This window comes from Ostrinia nubilalis, chromosome 3 (genome assembly GCF_963855985.1).
Source record: "Ostrinia nubilalis chromosome 3, ilOstNubi1.1, whole genome shotgun sequence".
Lineage (NCBI taxonomy): Eukaryota > Metazoa > Arthropoda > Insecta > Lepidoptera > Crambidae > Ostrinia > Ostrinia nubilalis.
This window is the reverse complement of record NC_087090.1, coordinates 16,421,502-16,441,211: the sequence shown is the minus strand read 5'-3', so window position 1 is coordinate 16,441,211 and position 19,710 is coordinate 16,421,502. Positions and strand designations below refer to the sequence as shown.

The 19,710-nt window shown below is 39.4% G+C and overlaps 2 protein-coding genes across 2 annotated transcripts; one reads left to right on the top strand and one right to left on the bottom strand.

Annotated features, from left to right (window-relative positions):
* Nucleotides 1-7: 7 nt before the first annotated feature.
* On the bottom strand, nucleotides 8-10,103 carry LOC135087596 (mediator of RNA polymerase II transcription subunit 15-like). The gene is made up of 7 exons (XM_063982322.1): nucleotides 9,879-10,103; nucleotides 9,560-9,699; nucleotides 7,276-7,694; nucleotides 6,900-7,158; nucleotides 4,084-4,290; nucleotides 245-374; nucleotides 8-77 (listed from the first exon to the last, which is right to left on the bottom strand). Exons 1-7 carry the CDS (start codon nucleotides 9,965-9,967, stop codon nucleotides 8-10), a joined length of 1,314 nt encoding a protein of 437 aa, XP_063838392.1. The 5' UTR covers nucleotides 9,968-10,103.
* Nucleotides 10,104-12,401: 2,298 nt separating this feature from the next.
* Nucleotides 12,402-18,971, top strand: LOC135088044 (probable RNA polymerase II nuclear localization protein SLC7A6OS). The gene is made up of 5 exons (XM_063982924.1): nucleotides 12,402-12,635; nucleotides 12,712-13,016; nucleotides 13,305-13,495; nucleotides 18,095-18,300; nucleotides 18,783-18,971. The coding sequence occupies exons 1-5, from the start codon at nucleotides 12,495-12,497 to the stop codon at nucleotides 18,882-18,884; spliced, it is 945 nt and encodes a 314-aa protein (XP_063838994.1). The 5' UTR covers nucleotides 12,402-12,494; the 3' UTR covers nucleotides 18,885-18,971.
* Nucleotides 18,972-19,710: the final 739 nt, after the last annotated feature.

Sequence of the window (19,710 nt, the reverse complement as noted above, 5' to 3'; positions counted from 1 at the left end):
GACCTACTCATTTGTATTTACTCTGGTACCAGAGCGTCAATGTGACGTCATGCCTGCCACAACTCGACCGGGCTGTACTGGGGAATACATTCACGATTCATCGTCTAGCTACCTCTGCGGCGGCGCGTAGTGCTGGAGATGCGTCTGCGGCGTGTGAGCACGTAGAATTTTGTCCAATGACCCCAAGCTACCCATCCTTATCGCTCGCGCGTAATTATGTTGTTATATACTATAGTCTACGTACCTCTGCGGTGGCGCGTGGTGCTGCAGATGCGTCTGCGGCGCCGAGGGCGACGGGCTGCCACCGCACGCGCCCAGCGCGCCCAGCCCGGACAAAGGAGACGGCATCGGCCCGCCGCCGCCCACGCCCACGCCTGAACCGCCCATCACGCCTGCAAACACGAGTGTAATTCAAACTTGTAAAGCGCCTTCAAATTAGGCGTTTTAAAACGGACGTTTGCCGTGCGTTTACAGGAGAATAGGGATGATGACTGGGTAATGAAATCGAAATTCTATTTAGTCCATCAGACAGATAATTAGAAAATATTAGACTCATATTTTTTTATTTTTTCCATAATCGTATAATTACAGTATTATATTGAGTTGAAATGTCGCGTGACGTCACTTTTGAGTAAAAATTCTACTCAAGCGTGACGTATCGCACCATTTCAACTCGATGTAGCAATGTTATTATTAAATTATGAAAGAAAATAAAAAATATGAGTCTAATATTTTCTAATTATCTGTCTGACGGGCAAATAATTGAAATTTTGTCATCTAGCCTATTTAACGAACGACTAACGTCTGTTTCAAAACGCCTCATTTGAAAGCGCCCTAAGAGCTAAAGCACACGATGCTTTGCGGCGCCGTACTGCACAGATTTCGCCTTATCGCGCGACGCGGCGCTGTACCGCTCACGTGCCCGTCACAGATATTTATATGAAAGATATAAGCCGCTGCAACGCATCGTGTGCTTGAGCTCTAATGTCTAAACGCTGCGCACGTAACACTGGAGGCATTATGCGTTCACTGTGGCGAAAGAACGCAACGAAATTCGTGTTGAATAGGGCCTTGGTACACAAAAAACCCACTGTTAACGATGCTCGCGGGGGACATCAGCGGCAAAATGTGCCCACTGCACTCTGGCGAAATAAGGCAATGAAGATTCTTAGTTTACATAAGGGCAACAGCAGACATGTTACATTTAGCATTAGTGATCGGCGATTTTGCGATAGTATCGGTGCTGAATCACGTTTTGGCGACTCTCTGCGTTCGATTGTAGTATCGGAATCAGCGACACTATCGATGTAGCATCGCGATTTCAGACGCGGTATTGGAATCGCGCGTTTTAGCGATTGCTTCGATTCTGGATCGGAAACACTGCTGGCGGAGAGATTTAAACGCTGTATCGAGCTTCCGAAAACCGACTCTATCGCCGCGTTTGACGTTTTTAAGTCTGCGGTGTAAAATGAGTAGTCGCTGAATTGGTTTTGGACACAGAACGTCATATTCGAAAAATGTCATCGATCACGTTCTCAAAATCTTTTGCGAAAAGTGACCTTTTGCAAAAGTAACATTCTACAAAAGTGACTTTTGAGAATTATGCGATGACATTTCGCGAATATGACATCCTGCGTCAAAAGTACTGAATTACACTAAATCGCCGGTCGCCGATGCTAAAAGTAACACGTGTACCTAAGGGGATTGAACAGGGCAAAACCGGCAAAATCAGACTTATGATAAGTAACAATTAAACTTGACCTTCATTGGTTGAGTTTTTATGGCGGTCAAGCTGTAGATCCTGGCTACACAGGAAATGCAGTGGTGGGAACGAGAGGTGGGAATTAAGTAACAAATAAATAAGAACTCTGCGATGTGGAAGTCGTTGTTCAGCAGTGGACGTCATATGGCTGAAATTATGATGATGATGAAGAACTTACCCATCCCCACAGGACTAGGCCCGCCCATGTTGGGCGAGGGCGCGGAGGGCGAGGGACTCCGCCTCAGGAACTGGCTGGGCGGCGGCGCCCTGACCTGCGGGTAGCCGCCCACCAGCATGCCGCCCACCACTTCGGGCTTGTTCTGTACCCGCCCTTGCAATAAACTCACCCATCCCTATGGGACTAGGCCCCAACGATAGCAGCCCGACGCGAAGTACCGTATTTGTGGTGTCAAGCCCCAGAAGAGGGAGAATTGACAATGAGAAGGGACATGGATCAGAGAAATTTGTAGGGAGTCAAGCAAAGCGCCCGGGGAAAAGAGCCCAGAGCAAGTACCCGCGCGCTCTCCCGAGATTCGGTTCGTACGCCGTGAGGCTGGAAGAACCATGGGTGGTATAGTCTGGTCCGTGAGCACGTAGAATTTTGTCCAATGACCCTTAGCTACCCATCCTTATCGCTCGCGCGTAATTATGTTGCTATCGCGCTCGCACACTCACTGCGGACGCCCGTCGCACAGTCGCGACAGCAATATAATTACGCGCGAGCGATAAGGATGGGTAGCTAGGGGTCATTGGACGGGATTCTACGTGCTCACGGACCAGGCTTTAGTGGGATTTGTCTCGTCTCCTCTCCGCTTTGAAAAATGGTGAAAATAAAATGCCAGCTTCGCTACACCTTCTTTCGCCTTCGCTTTGATGAAATGGGACCTAAATTAAACATAGGAAAGTAACAAATAAAAACTAACTCACCCATCCCCACAGGACTAGACTAAAAACTGCGATGTGGAAGTCTTTGAGGGAGGCCTATACTCAGCAGTGGACCTGTAGCTGAAATGATGATGATGATGAAGAACTCACCCATCCCCACAGGACTAGGCCCGCCCATGTTGGGCGAGGGCGCGGAGGGCGATGGACTCCGCCTTAGAAACTGGCTGGGCGGCGGCGCCCTGACCTGCGGGTAGCCGCCCACCAGCATGCCGCCCACCACTTCGGGCTTGTTCTGCACCAGCCCTTGGAATCAACTCACCCATCCCCATGGGACTAGGCCCCAACGATAGCAGCCCGACGCGAAGTACCGTATTTGTGGTGTCAAGCCCCAGAAGGGGGAAAATTGACTATGAGAAGGGACATGGATCAGAGAAATTTGTAGGGATTCAAGCAAAGCGCCCGAGGAAAAGAGCCCAGAGCAAGTACCCGCGCGCTCTCCCGAGATTCGGTTCGTACGCCGTGAGGCTGGAAGAACCATGGGTGGTATAGTCTGGTCCGTGAGCACGTAGAATTTTGTCCAATGACCCTTAGCTACCCATCCTTATCGCTCGCGCGTAATTATGGTTGCTATCGCGCTCGCACACTCACTGCGGACGCCCGTCGCACAGTCGCGACAGCAATATAATTACGCGCGAGCGATAAGGATGGGTAGCTAGGGGTCATTGGACGGGATTCTACGTGCTCACGGACCAGGCTTTAGTGGGATTTGTCTCGTCTCCTCTCCGCTTTGAAAAATGGTGAAAATAAAATGCCAGCTTCGCTACACCTCCTCTTGCCTTCGCTTTGGTGAAATGGGGCCTAAATTAAACACAGGAAAGTAACAAATATTAATAACTCACCCATCCCCACAGGACTAGGCCCGCCCATGTTGGGCGAGGGCGCGGAGGGCGAGGGACTCCGCCTCAGGAACTGGCTGGGCGGCGGCGCCCTGACCTGCGGGTAGCCGCCCACCAGCATGCCGCCCACCACTTCGGGCTTGTTCTGTACCCGCCCTTGCAATCAACTCACCCATCCCCATGGGACTAGGCCCCAACGATAGCAGCCCGACGCGAAGTACCGTATTTGTGGTGTCAAGCCCCAGAAGGGGGAAAATTGACTATGAGAAGGGACATGGATCAGAGAAATTTGTAGGGAGTCAAGCAAAGCGCCCGGGGAAAAGAGCATAGAGCAAGTACCCGCGCGCTCTCCCGAGATTCAGTTCGTACGCCGTGAGGCTGGAAGAACCATGGGTGGTAGTGGGATTTGTCTCGTCTCCTCTCCGCTTTGAAAAATGGTGAAAATAAAATGCCAGCTTCGCTACACCTCCTTTTGCCTTCGCTTTAGTGAAATGGGACCTAAATTAAACATAGGAAAGTAACAAATAAAAACCAACTCACCCATCCCCACAGGACTAGGCCCGCTCATGTTGGGCGAGGGCGCGGAGGGCGAGGGACTCCGCCTCAGGAACTGGCTGGGCGGCGGCGCCCTGACCTGCGGGTAGCCGCCCACCAGCATGCCGCCCACCACTTCGGGCTTGTTCTGCACCCGCCCTTGCATGTGTAGCATGTTTAGATTCACGTTCTGGTTGTTGCCCATACCACCCACTGGAGAGATGGAATGGTGATAAAAAAGTTAATTAATATAGTCTGGTCTGCAACTTCTGCAAGCACGTAGAATTTTGTCCAATGACCCCAAGCTACCCATCTTTATTGCTCGCGCGTAATTATGTTGCTGTCGCGCTCGCACACTTACTGCAGCCGCCCGTCGCACAGTCGCGACAGCAATATAATTACGCGCGAGCGATAAGGATGGGTAGCTTGGGTTGGACAAAATTCTACGTGCTCACAGACCGGGCTTTAGATCAATTTACTTTTGAGTTCACAATAAAATAGGTTTCGGTCCAGATGTACAGTCAGCGTTAAATAGTTCGTGATACCCAAAGTAGCCAAAAGTTCGCAAAACGTCTTTGTTACAGTTGGAATAAGGATGTGTTATCAACTTTTTGGACAAGTTTGGGCGTCATGAACTATTTGACGCCGATTGTACCAACGAAAACAAATGCTTACGTGACATTGGCGAAATCATGGTTCTCAATACCAAGTCGTTGCCAAAATAAAAGAAGAACAAAATGCAGAGTGAAAAAAAAGTAACATTCGAATCTAACTTCCTCTTGGGAGCCTTGAAATTAGAGGCGTGAGGTAGCGCTGCACAGTGGCGCCACTGAAACGCAGTCGCGACGTTCGTTGCGATTCTAGAAATTGTAAACTAATAGTATTGATGACCCACGCTGAACTGTCCCACCAAACTCAATGACAGGGGGGCGCTACCATCGTTCAACTATATGGTTTCCAACATGGCAAAAATCGGAACCAGCGATCCGGTATTGACGGTGGCGCCCCACTGTCGATGTGATAGACAGGACAGTTCAGTATCTTGGAACTATAGTGCCACTGCAGCGCTTTTATACCTGTAATTTGAAGGCTCCAACTTCGAAACTATTTAAAAAAAAATGATAGAATAAAAGAAATAGTAAACCATATACATAACATTAAACCCCCCACAAATAGATAAGTTATCATTGTAGGTACAAATTAACATTTATTAAATGTTAAATACATCGTAATGTGTGTAGTTATCAGTGTGATATGAATGTTGTAGTTGTTACTGGATAATCGCAAGTCTGTCACGCATTAATTAGGACTCATTACAAAATTGTTGTGAGACATTGTTGTTATTACATATTACAAACATTTGTTTTTTTATATTACAGGAAAATACAGGGTGTTAGGTAAATGGGTATATGAGCCGACACTAGCCCATGTTAACATGGTCATATAAATGGTATGGTGAAGTCAGAAAATTGATATCATCATTTTAATTATTTTATTTTTCATACAAATCGGATTTTATAAAATTAATTTTGTATGAAAATTAAAAAAATTAAAATGATGATATCAAAGGACATCATCCATTTTGGTCCAAAATCAAAAGTGCCGGCCAAAAAATAAAAGTGCTGTATTCTGATAGAATACGTCCGCCTTAGCATTTATTACTATGGCACCAAAGCTGTAGCACCACTGTGCATCGTAGTATTTGAGTTCTAAAAATATATGAAACGACTGACTTTGATCTCAAATACTACGACGCACAGTGGTGCTACAGCTTTGCTGTCATAGTAACAAATGCTAAGGCGGACGTATTCTGTCAGAATACAGCACTTTTTTTTTATTGGCCGACATTTTTGATTTTGTACAAAAAATGTATGAATCGTCGATGAATTTTAGATCTCAAATACTCGACGCACAGTGGTGCTACAGCTTTGGTGCCATAGTAACAAATGCTAAGGCGGACGTATTCTGTCAGAAGACAGCACTTTTTTTTATTGGCCGACACTTTTGATTTTGAACAAAAAATGTATGAAACGTCGATGAATTTTAGATCTCAAATACTCGACGCATAGTGGTGCTACAGCTTTGGTGCCATAGTAACAAATGCTAAGGCGGACGTATTCTGTCAGAATACAGAACTTTTTTTTTTATTGGCCGACACTTTTGATTTTGAACAAAAAATGTATGAATAGTCAATGACTTTTAGATCTCAAATAAAATACTCGACGCACAGTGGAGCTACGGCTTTGATGCCATAGTAACAAATGCTAAGGCAGACGTATTCTCTCAGAATACAGGACTTTTTTTTGTTGGCCGGCACTTTTGATTTTGGACCAAAAATATATGAAACGTGGATGATGTCCTTTCTGACTTCACCATACCATTTATATGACCATGTTAACATGGGCTAGTGTCGGCTCATATACCCATTTACCTAACACCCTGTATATGAAATGCGCTATTTGAAGTCTGTTGTCATGATAAAAGAAACTGAAATGGAAATGTTGGGTCTCAACTTTTGCGATTTTTCTCTCCTAAATGTGAAATATAAATTATAGAAAAAAATTTTTTGGGCTATCACTTGTTTTTTTTTTACAGATTTCACATTTTCGCACAAATCGTAATAACTATGCAAGTAAATACTTGAAGGTTGGTAAGGTCAGTTACCAATAAGTTTGTTGACACCAACAAAGATAACATTTGTTTTTTTTTTAAATATTAATGATATTATATTGATCAGGTGTAAAAAACATTTTCACACATTGATGATTACTTTAACAAGTACATAAATAAAATAAAAAAACATAAAGTTCATGACTACTCACCCATTTGTCCTGGCATTTGTCCCTGCATGTTATTTGGCGCCATCTGTCCCCCCATACCGCCAACCACCTGATTGCACTGTCCCATTTGTTGTCCCATGGTGTTAGTGCCACTCATGGGTACTGACATGGTGTTTTGCATGGACATGTTGGGCATAATTTGGCCCTGCATACCCGGACCGGCTAGTTGGTTCTGAAGTTGACTTCCCATGGGGTTCCCCATGCCACCCATGCCTCCGATCATGTTGTTTCCCATTTGGCCCTAAAGAAATTAACACAATGCAATAAATATTATTTAATAACAAGATGGCTAAGTATTTATCACAAAACTGTCATTATTTAAATCTGTAAGGTAGATGATTCATAAAAAATTAGGTACCTGATTTGGGACCATCCCCATTCCTCCTCCCATTTTGCTTTGAAGTTGCTGCATATTCATCTGAGGCCGTTGCGTTAATGTTTGCAGCAAATTCGTGGCCGTCTGGGCTTGTGGGCCCCCTTGCGACACAATCGGGCCTTGTTGACCCATCTGAGGCTGCATGCCTCCCATCCCTGGGTTAGGTCCCATAACCCCTTGAGGCTGCATCTGGCCCTGAGGCCCCATATTCATCATCTGGTTCCTTGAGCCTTGGGATGCTAAGTTCTGTAAGGCGTTGATGGGATCTGGGGCCAAGCCAGACTGGTTATTTGGCGCCTGTTGGGCCTGGCCAGGCTGGTTCTGTACTTGTGGATTAGGCCCTGCCTGGTTTTGGTTGGGTCCCTGCATATTTGGTGCACCTTGGTTTTGTTTTGGTTGAGCTGAAATTAAATTAAAAAACTTATGTTTGAGAGCAAACAAAATACGCAAGTACGCGCTACACTTGGCAGACCGGCATTATCTATTACTCTGGATATTACTCACTAACTGCCTCACGCCTCTTATCACTCAGCGTTGGGTTATACGTTGTTGATTAACTATGTTTTATTTTGAAAAATGTGAGTTATCAACGTTGACCTATTCGTTAAAGTTTAAAGTAGTGGAACATAATTACATATTAGTTTGCATAAAAATGGTTCAATATTTTGTTAGAATTTAAAATGATTTGTTTGATTGAGGTTTTTTAAAACTATTTTTGTACGAACATTTTCATCAATAAAAATAATAGATTGGTATGTGGGACTTTAAAAAATAAGTACTAGTGAGTATATTGGTTTTCCCAGTTGAACTATTCACAGTCAAAGAGACTTTTGCGAAATATAGTAAGTTTTAGTAGCATTAGCATCACATAAAATGAAATTGACTATTAATATCTTTCAAATAAAATGATAAATAATTTATATCATAATATTTTTTTCTTAAAAATACTTATAATTGCGACTTAAAGACACACATTTGTCAACTTGTCTTTGTTATCATTCAGTTTTGTATTCTTCCCATCTAATTCAATTAAATAATGAAATTAACATAAGCTTATAACTAAAGATATAAGTAAAGTAAATCTTAGTGAAATGTAAGCTATACTACATTACATTACAGACAGTTGTGGAAGTGTCATAACTAATGTATAGCAGTATAGCTATAGTCTATCCAATATAGCTTGATTAGAATGACAGCTGCCATCAAAAGTAACGACATGACTTTGTAGTAGCGATCAATGAGAGCTAAATATTGGCGGACAAGAAATAATTCACGTCTGACCTACAAACAATATTTTCGACGACGCTTCCAATAAAAATGATTATTTCGTGTAAATGCAGCGTTAAATTACACCAATAAGTAGTAATTCGAAATTATAAAAATCAAGCTAGAGTATTAACGACGTCTCTACAAGGTTATCTCGAGTTACAAAAATGTTAGTGTTGGGACATATCGACAAATGTCATATTAAATTAAAACTATTTTTTTAACATATTTAACAAATTTTTTTTCTAACTAATTTTTTAACATATTTAAGTCAAGTTATACGTTTTTCTAAATGTTCACTATTAAAAACCAAAAAACATTTCATTCTTAAATAATCAAACATCGGAAATCAATCACCGGTAATTTTTTGGGTATTCATAGGACCGTTGCTCTAGAAGAGATGCCCACCGCCCTCTAGCGAGAGAAAAAAACCATTGAAGAACACTGATGATAATGACTACGACTTAGGTTGTACACCCTTGACATGAATTTTAAATTTTACTGTCTTTAAATTTAAATCATAATTGTCATTTTTATGAATAAAGATATGAAGAAAAATTGGGTGCATTTTTTTATATCATTTTTTCGAAAACTTATCGATACATCTATGTGAACCGTACGAAACATACCCATCACTAGTCACATTCGTTTGACAGCCGTCATTCTAATCAAGCTATATTGGATAGACTATAATACATCCAAAAATTCAGTCTTTTTTATTGAAATTAATGGTGAGGTATTTGAGACATAATTTTTTTTGTATACTAAAGTACATTTGCTAAGGCAAGAGCATTCTAAATAAGAAACATTAGCTTTAGTAAAATAATCAAATCGTGGTGAGTAAGTATATTACGCTATCATCGTTTAAGTATTGATAGCCTGATGTTTTACTTTAATGGTGTAAGATTTGGTGGCTGTCCTTAGTAAATGAATAAATCCACACTCTAAAGCTATGATTTCTCACTCAACTAATCAAATAAAAAGCTTATTAAATACTTACACATCTCTCTGACATGCAAAATGAGCTTCGCAACCATATTCATGTACTCCTCACGTGTCTTGGCCTTCGTAAACACATGGTTCTCCATCTCACTGCTGTTTCTAGCAACTTGCATGCCCGAACGCTGAATGACTTCTTCTCTGTGAATCCATAAATTTAATTTAAGACTTACTAACCTGTTACAGAATGGATGGTTACTTTATCGATAGAAACTTTGTTTACTAGGTTATTAGCAATAATTCCTATACATCAAAGATACGGTAGATAAATAATAAACAAACAGAAGGTGTTTTCAAAACAAAAATACCCAAATACTTACATTTTCGTGACCACACCTTGACGAAAGCTTGGAGTTCGCCAGTTATTGTCATCTGACGCCATGGCATTAAACTGCTTTAAGTTATCCATTTTAATTTATATAACACAAAAACACACACAATCGGTCGATTTTCTTAAATTTGCATGGGAATTTCTAAATGCATTGAGTTGAAATTATCGCGTCCATTTCATTTTTGAGCTGTCAAAATTTTTTAGTGATACCCGCTACTTCCATCTGAAAATGTACAGTTTACGTGTAGATACCATTAAAAAAAAGTTTTGTTTGATTATTATAAGCCTACCGCCTCCTACCTCAAATTATTTTTTCTTAGACTTTGGATATTTTTTTTTACCTACATCAAGGTTTAAAATACATAATTGAATCTATTGAATAAACTTATATGGATCAAAACTAAATAAAAAAAATCCTTCAAATATAAATTGTAAAGTCAAAAAGAAAGTTATTTTCTCCAAGTTTTGAAGTCGAATCGCCTCTGCTGGCTGAGGCTTTAAAGATCTGAGAAGCAGTAAAATAAATCTTCTATACTTATAATAAATCTGTAAAGAGGTCAATTCTGTACATGAAATATATTTTCAAAATAACTATCAGGGGGTGATTAGTGATCGATACCGATGCCAAAAATGCAATCAGTAAAATTTTTGTGTGTCTGTCTGTCGGTCTGTCTGTCTGTCTGTCTGTCTGTATGTTCCTTATAGAAACAAAAACTTCTAGACGGATTTTAAGGAAACTTGGTATAATTATTCTTCATACTCCTGGGCAGGTTATAGGATACTTAGGAATTACTACGGGAACGGGAATTAGCGGGAAAATCCTTTTGTATGAAAAATCTAAACCGCTTAAGTTAGACGCTTAAAATTTGGCATGTAGGTACCTTAGTAATCTAAGAGCTTAGTTACAACAAGGAATTCCCGAAATTCGGACGGAAACGGGAATAAGAGGGAAAATCCTTTTGTATGAAAAATCTAAACCGTTTAAGTTAGATGCTTGAAATTTAGCATGCAGATACCTTAGTAAACTTAAAGATTAGTTATGACAGGATATTGCAAAATTCCTACGAGAACGGTAGTTAGCGGGAAAAAACATTTGTATGAAAAAATCTAAGCCACGTAAGATAGACGCTTGAAATTTGGCATGCAGGTACCTTAGTAAACTTAAAGCTTAGTTACAACAGGATATTATTGCAAAATTCCCACGGGAACTGGAATTAGCGGGAAAATCCTTTGGTATGACTGACTCACTGACATATCAACGCACAGCCTAAACGGCTAAACGTAGGCACTTGAAATTTGGAAGGGACGTAGCTTAGGTACCGTAGAGGTGCGCTAAGAAAGGAATTCCCGAAATTCCCACAGGAACAGGAATTACCGGGAAAATCCTTTGGTATGAAAAATCTAAACCGCTTAAGTTAGACGCTTGAAATTTGGCATGCAGGTTCCTTAGTAAACTTAAAGCTTAGTTTTAACAGGATATTGCGAAATTCCCACGGGAACGGGAGTTAGCGGGAAAAACATTTGTATGAAAAAATCTAAATCGCGTAAGATAGATGAAGGGGGTAAAACGGGATCCACGCGTACGAAGTCGCGGGCGGCCGCTAGTCCATAATAATTATCCATCTATACTTCTATACTTACTCATATTATAAATGCGAAAGTAACTCTGTCTGCCTGTCTATCTTGCTTTCACGCCTGAACCAGTGAACCGATTTTGATTGAAATTTGGCATAGAGATATTTTGAGTCCCGGGAAAGGACATAGAATAGTTTTTATCCCGGTTTTTGGAACAGGGAAGCACGCAATAAAGTTTTTCTGTGACAGACAAAATTCAACGCGGGCGAAGCCGCAGGCGGAAAGCTAGTCACTAATATTTTTAGTAAAAGTACACAAAATTCTCAATGTATATTACTGTGGCAACATTTTTATTCAATATTTTTTAAATGAATATTTTAATACATACAAGCAAAGACATAATGATATTGTTTTATTTGTTGTTAATTGACACTAGGTCAATAATTCACAGTGTTAAGAAACACATCAATATTTTGAGGTGTTTTATCTGATTAATCCTATTCCTTAGTAATTTAAATATAAAAAAAGTTTTTTTTTGTCACTGTGTGGAATAGTGTTGTATAGTTGCCGAACATCCGAGAGCAAGCGATAATATTCTATCGATTCTGCGGTAACGTATGTTCGTTCAATTCTTCCCAGAAGACGTCTGCTGCTGGAAAAAGCCTCCTCCAAGGATTTCAATAGCGTTGTTATCAAAGTTACGTTTATGTTATAAAGTTACGTTTATTACTATTGATTTTCAAATAGATAAGATTATCAGCAGTTATTATTTTTGTTAGTATTTTCTACGAGTGTAGATTACTTATTAAGTGCAACTACAAAAAATTTTGTGATTTGCGAACTATGGCCATTTACAATTAATCGATAGTATTATCGATTATCAAAATCAATCCATAATACTATCGGTTTTGGTTACACTATTGATTTGTCAATTTTGACAGTTGAAATAACAACAAGTGTTTTTGGCGGATTTGTGTTTTGTGTTTTTCCATGTGATTTTCACAAGAACAGCTTACCTGAGGAACTTACCATGTCGACGGTACTTCGTGTGAAGCGCAAATTGGAGGATAATCCTCAAGATGCGTTGGTATTATTATGCAAACGGATGAAAACAAATTCTGAAGAGATATCACCTTCGCTTTTCGTGTTTCTTGGTACTGTCGATAACCAGGTTAGCATTATCAACAATTTCATATAAAAACATTGCTCCGACATTTCTAGAAGTCTACATAAATAGTATTTTTCAGGAGACAACAAGTGTCAAGCAAGTTGTTCCAAAATCTGAGTTGAAATTGAAGTCATCTCACAATGTGAATGACATCATTGAGAAAATAAGGAAAGACAGAAAAGAAGCTTCAACTGAAAACCGCTACGAGGTTGTAAACTGTAGTAGAGGGTTAAAAGACGATAGTAACAAGGAAACTGAAGATCTGTTTGATTTGGTTGATTTAGAAAGGAAGGATGAAGTTCAGATGGGTGTTCAATATGCATATGATTTGTACAAAGCTGCTAAACAGGACTTTGATGTGTCCATGTTAGATAATCTAGTCAGGTAAGTTTGTTTCTAGTTAATTCAGTCAGCTTTTGGGTATTTTAGCTACCTCGAGTAATGTGTAAACTTAAAAAATTAATCCTTCAAGCTCCGTGAATCTAGACACAATAGATAAGCAATTGTTACGCAGTACCCGGCTACCACTTGGAGGCTGAGAGGTTAATAAGTTTTAAGTACAAACATTTTTAGTAATTTTAATGGTCCATGACCTAAGTGTTAATTGTCTTCAACAAACATATTTAGCCTATTTTCTCATATTAAATAAAACATATTTTGCTTTTATTACAGTATAGAAAACTATGAAACGAACTTGATATATGGGTCATATCGAGATAATGGGCTGCAGCCGTCAGACAGCGAAGCAGACGATGATGATGACTCCAACGATGAGAATAATTGGAGGAACGAATACCCTGATACAGAACACAGCAGTATTGATGAAGATGATATGATCAAGGCCATGGAGAAATGTGACATTGGTAAATATTTCTATTGTATACGTAGATATTCGGGAATACCGGGAGAGCACGCGTGCTGACTCACCTGACGTGTCCAGACTGGTTTTTCAGATCTACCCCCAAGTGGGGTACATGACATGCCTTTCCCCCGGGCTAGTTCACTATCACTTTTGTCTTTAAGTTCTATCACTAGTCTATAATACTAACACTTACACAACACATCACTCTTAACAACTATAACATGCATTAACTTTTCTATTTAAATTAATCGTCCACTTCACTTCCTAGATCTTCATCTTCATGTGTTAAGTCCAAATTTGGTTTTTTGTTGTGGGACTGTTGAGGTGATGCTGATTCTGAGCGAGCCCTTTTATATTGTTCAGGTGCTGTTTGTTCATATTGTATCCTCCGTGTAGCATCAATATCCTGTGGCCCTGATACTCCTATAATATCTGCCCATTTTGAAGGTGAGGGTATAACTATGGTCTCCTCCTCCTCATCATCATCATCTTCCCTTAGTATATTTTCTTCACTTTGTTGTTTTGGTTCTGTTTCACCTTTCTCTTCCCCAAATAGATGAATCTGGTTTATGTGTCTTTTTAGCAATTTTCCATTCCATTGAATTAAGTACCTACAAATTCCTATTCTCTTCTCTACCACACCTTTGATCCATTGGGGGCCTTTGCCATAATTCCTTAAATAAACAGTTTGTCCAACCTTTACTGACCTCACATTCCTGCTTTCATTTTCTTCCAATTCTTCAAGCTGTGGTTTATCTTTGAAGGTAAGAGGATTTAGGTAGTCAAACTTGGTTCTGAAATGTCTGTTATTTAATAATTCTGCCGGGGTTTTATCGTTGGTGCTGTTTGGCGTTGTTCGTAGGCCATATAACATTGATGTAAGTTTCATATGCCAAGATCCAGGTGATTGTTTTTTAAGTTTATTTTTAATGGTTTGCACAGTGCGTTCTGCCTGTCCATTAGAGGCAGGGTGATATGGTGCAACTAGAACATGTCTTATACCATTTGATTTGCAGTAGTTTTGAAACTCCTCAGAAATGAATGATCTTCCATTGTCACTCACAACTGTGTCAGGTAGCCCTTGTTCTGTAAATATTTCTCGTAATGTTTTTATTAGTGTTCCACTACTCATATCAGGAACTATCTTCACTTCTGGCCACTTTGAAAATGCATCAATTAGAATGAAAAAAGTTTTCCCTTGAAAAGGTCCTGCGTAATCCATATGGAGCCTCGACCATGGCTTATCTGGTCTTATCCAACTGTGTGTAACTTTCTTAGGCATGTTTCTATTTTCTGCACAAGTATTGCAACGGTTTATCATCTGTTCTATATTTTTGTCGATAGCTGGCCACCAAAAATAGCTTCTAGCTAGAGCTTTTGTTATTACGATACCATCATGGTTCGAATGCAACTCCTCCAATACTTTTGCTCTCATCTTTTCAGGCAATATTACTCTATTACCCCACAGAATACAATTTTTAAAAGAAGACATTTCCTCTCGTTTTTGCCAAAATACTTTGTATTCTGTCTCTACTTTACTTGGCCAACCATTTCGTATCCAATATAATATTTTGCTTAATTTTGGATCCTTTAGCGTCAATTTTGCCACCTCATCTGCAGAGAATTCTAACTCAAGTGGAGTTTCTTCGATAAATAGTACCCCTGAATATTCTTCTTCCACTTTGCCTTGGTCTGTAGAAGGCCAGCGGCTTAGAGCATCAGCATTTCCAAGTTTCTTGCCCTGAACATAGTCTATTTGATAATCATATGAATTTAATAATAGAGCCCATCTTAACATTCTTGGTGAAATAATATTTGGGATTGGTCGTTTTGGATCAAATAATCCTAGCAAAGGTTTATGATCGGTCCTTATCACAACCTTCCTGCCACTTATAAACTGATGAAATTTCTTTAACCCAAATATTATCGCTGCTGCCTCCTTGTCTATTTGTGCATAATTTCTTTCATGAACATTCATAGTCCTAGAAGCAAACATGATGGGTCTAACGGTGCCATCTTCCATTTCATGTTCCAATACAGCTCCTAGCCCATACTGAGATGCATCACATGTTAATAATAGTTTTTTCTTGAGGTCGTAGTGAACCAGCGTGTCTTCACTAGTTAACATTGTACGTAGCTTTTCAAAAGACCTTTGATGTCCGCTGTTCCAATGCCATTTCATGTCACTCTGTAACAATTTGTATAGGGGTTCGGCTATAGTAGCTTTATGGGGCAGAAACCTATCGTAGAAGTTTAAGAGCCCCAAAAAAGCTTGCAGCTCTTTAACATTATGAGGTGCTTTGAAGTTTTCAATGGTCTGAATTTTATCTTTACATGGGTGTACTCCTGATTCATCGATCATATAACCCAAAAATTTTATATTTCTCGCCAGAAATTGACATTTCTTTTTATTAACTCTTAATCCAGCATGTTGTAATTTCTTCAAAACCATATTGAGTCTTTTATTGTGTTCCATGACATTAGTTCCCATCACCACTATATCGTCTAATAGTACGGCCACTCCAGGAATATCAGCTAGCAAGGAAGACATAAGTCGCTGAAAAATGCCTGGACATGCTTTGACACCGAATGCAAGTCTTTTCACCTTGAAAAGACCTTTAGGGGTATTAAGTGTCAATAGACAAGATGTAGGCTCATCTACTTGCACTTGTGTATACGCTTGTTCTAAGTCAATTTTACTGAAAACTACCCCCCCTTGAAGATGTGTGAATGCTTCATCTAGGGTAGGCAGTGGATATGTATCAGTGTCCGTTGCCATGTTAACTGTTGATCTGTAATCTCCACATAGCCGCACCCCCCCGTTTGATTTCAAAACGGGCACAATAGGGGTAGCCCAATCAGAATGGGGTACAGGTTCTAGCACTTCCTGTGCCACCAAGCGGTCTATTTCAGCACACACTCTCTCTTTTAGCGCAAATGGTATAGGTCTACACTTAAGAAATTTTGGGGTAGCCCCATCTTTAAGTGTAATACTGACAATTGGTCCAGTATATTTACCTAGACCCTCTTCAAAAATATCCTTATATTTTTCCAATATGTGTTTAACATCTTGTGTATCTATTTTTATATTATTTATTCCCTCAAGTTGAATATTCAAATCACTAAACCAATTTCTACCTATTAAGCTGGGTCCTTGCCCCTCGGCTATAATGACAGGTAAATTTTTAACAATTCCTTTATAATTGACAGGTACAAATACTTTTCCAAGAATGTTCAATTGGTTATCCGTCCATGTTTTTAGCAATATGTCTATCTTACTGAACTGTGGTAATTTATTTTTCCATATGAGTCTGGCAGTCGGTTCACTGATTAATGTAAATGCACACCCCGAGTCTACCTCCATTTCAATATTACAACCATTGAGAGATATATTGACCATATATGCAGGCACCCCGGCTTGTCTTACACTGTTGATTGGAATTTCATATAAACCATTGCAATTTGATTCTGACCTAATGTTATTGTTTTTCTTTTTGCTTAAACATACTGCCTCAATATGTCCCGTTTTGTCACAAAAATTACATTTTACCCATCTAAATCTACACTCTCCTTTGTGTTGTTTACCACACCGGAAACAATTTTGTTTTTCACTTTTTTTATATGAAATTTTATTAATGTCCATGGGTTCCTCAAACACTTGAGTTGGAGCTTTACTAGTATTAGGTAAAATGATAATGTTAGAGTCACAATTGGCAGATTCATGTGACAAAGCAATTTCACAAGCCAATTGGAATGTCAAACTCGTTTGTTGTAACATTTTCTTTTGAATATCTTTATCTCTGATCCCGCATACCAATCGATCTCTTAGTGTGCGGTCGACATTTTCAAAATTGCAGTGTATTGACAATTTCCTCAAACTTGCTACATAATCTCTAATTTTTTCCCCGTCTTCTTGATTTCTAGAGTGAAATTTAAATGATTCCACTATTTCATTTGGCTTTGGGTGGAAATGATTGTCTAAATAAGTCTTTATAGTTGAAAATGTAACCTCACTTATTTTTTTAGGAGCAACCAATGACGATATTAAATCAAATAAATCAGGGCCACATACCGCAAGTAAATTCGCTTTCTTTTTCTCGTCTTCCTTCACTTCACTGGCTTCCAGGCAGTACCCAAACCTAGTGATGTAATTTTCCCAACAGCCATGTGCTACATCAAACTCACCAAACTTTACCACCATTTTTGCACTTTTCACTTTTACAAATATTATTAATTTGTTGTTTATGCACTATTATGCAATTTTACACTGTTTTACACTCGTCGCCAATATTGTATACGTAGATATTCGGGAATACCGGGAGAGCACGCGTGCTGACTCACCTGACGTGTCCAGACTGGTTTTTCAGATCTACCCCCAAGTGGGATACATGACAATTTCAAAATAGAATGACGATGACAAATACTGACGTATTTATTGTTAAAACATTATTGCATAAATAATAAAAAAATATGAAATAAATATTGAAAAAAAAAATACATCTGTTCTGAAACGCTATCTAAAATAAGTATAATACATTTAAAATATTGACTGTACGGTTTAAGTAAATTTATTTAATACACCCGATATTTTTAATTTCAGAAGATGATCTTTCAAGCGATACTGGTGAAGACAAAATATACGACGATCCACCAGACATATTCAACCAAGATGCAGAGCGTTACGGTACTGCATACGCCAAGTACAAAGCTAGAGTGATGTCAGAGGACGGAGAAACACAACCGAAGAATTTGCTCCTCTGTTCCACCGTCAAAGATTTAGACGAAGAGTCTGTAGATGGGTACAAAGTAAGTGATACTTATTGATATTCAAAATAACAACAACAACAGATCAGCTAGTTATTAGTTAGAGAATAAGAATAAAAAAAACTTTATTTGACACAAAAAGAAAACAAAAAACAGAACAAAGGGACTTAAAACTATACATACACGCATATTTTGGCGCCCACTCAGCATTAATCGAGCAACGCGTGCCTCTAGTTGACATTCCATTTTCAATTCCATTCTGTGTATTTTAAAACTTTAGAACATAGTTTGCCAGATCTATTGATTGTCGAATAAAGAAGAACAATTCAGTATTTCTAAAGCATTTTTACTGCAAAGGAGTCAGAGAGGCCTCTCAAAGTCAGGCATAGACTGACGATCTAGTGATAGCGCGGAAATCGCCTAGACGGTCGTTGTGGATATCTCTGTGGACCTTTGTCCTTTGCCCAGCAGTGCACTTTACGATACAAACCATGAACATTTAAAAATACTGCACCTTTTTCCAGGGTGACAGCGATGATGGCTTCTACTACGGTCAAGATGAAGACACAGAGCAGTTCCGAGAGCAGTACGGAGACGGATCCTCAGATGAGTACAGCCCAGATTGATTGAACACTTACCAATTTTATTGTTACTAGTTCTAAGCGGAGATTATTGTACTGATTTTATAAGAATATACTGTTATACAAAGATGATTTTTGTGTTGTTGATTGTGCATGCTGAAAATATGAAATTATCCAATTAAGTTTTGATGACTAAAGTAGTAAGACACGGGTCTTAAGTTCTTAACGCGATGTTTATTTATGAGTTACATTATGTACTCACGGAGTACATAATGGAGCCGTGAGTGCATAATGTAACTCATTAATAAACGTCGCGTTAAGACCCGTGTCTTACTACTTTAGTTGAAATGGAACGCAAAAGTTTAAGATCTTATAAGTTTGATGTCGGTGCACTTGTGCCTGCGTTGGGATTCGAACCCGCAATAATAGCAAGTTTTTGCAAACTGAACCACTAGACGAGCGAGCGCGAACCACTATAAAAAGAGGGCAGAATAAGTTTAAGATCGGTAACGATAGATGGCGCTACTCGTTTTCTGTGAAGACGAAACTTGCCTGTTTCGTTGCGGAGATCGAATCCACGACTAAACTGCATCCGTTTAGTTGTGGAGTTCTCAACCAGTGCGCTAAATCGGTTTCGTAAGAATTTCAGAATTGCACTATCTTTTAACACGCGTACACGCGCCCCTTTTTTACACCGGTACGCTGTATTTAGCGCAAGTTTTTAAAAGTTATCTATAACTTTATTCTAATAAACTGTTATCCTGGTCTACAATAGTAGGCCGCGCGTGCTATTAAAAGAACAATACCAGTTATTAAAAGAACTGCTTTGCTAAATCGTTCAATCTTTTATTTAACTGCAACATAGAAAAAT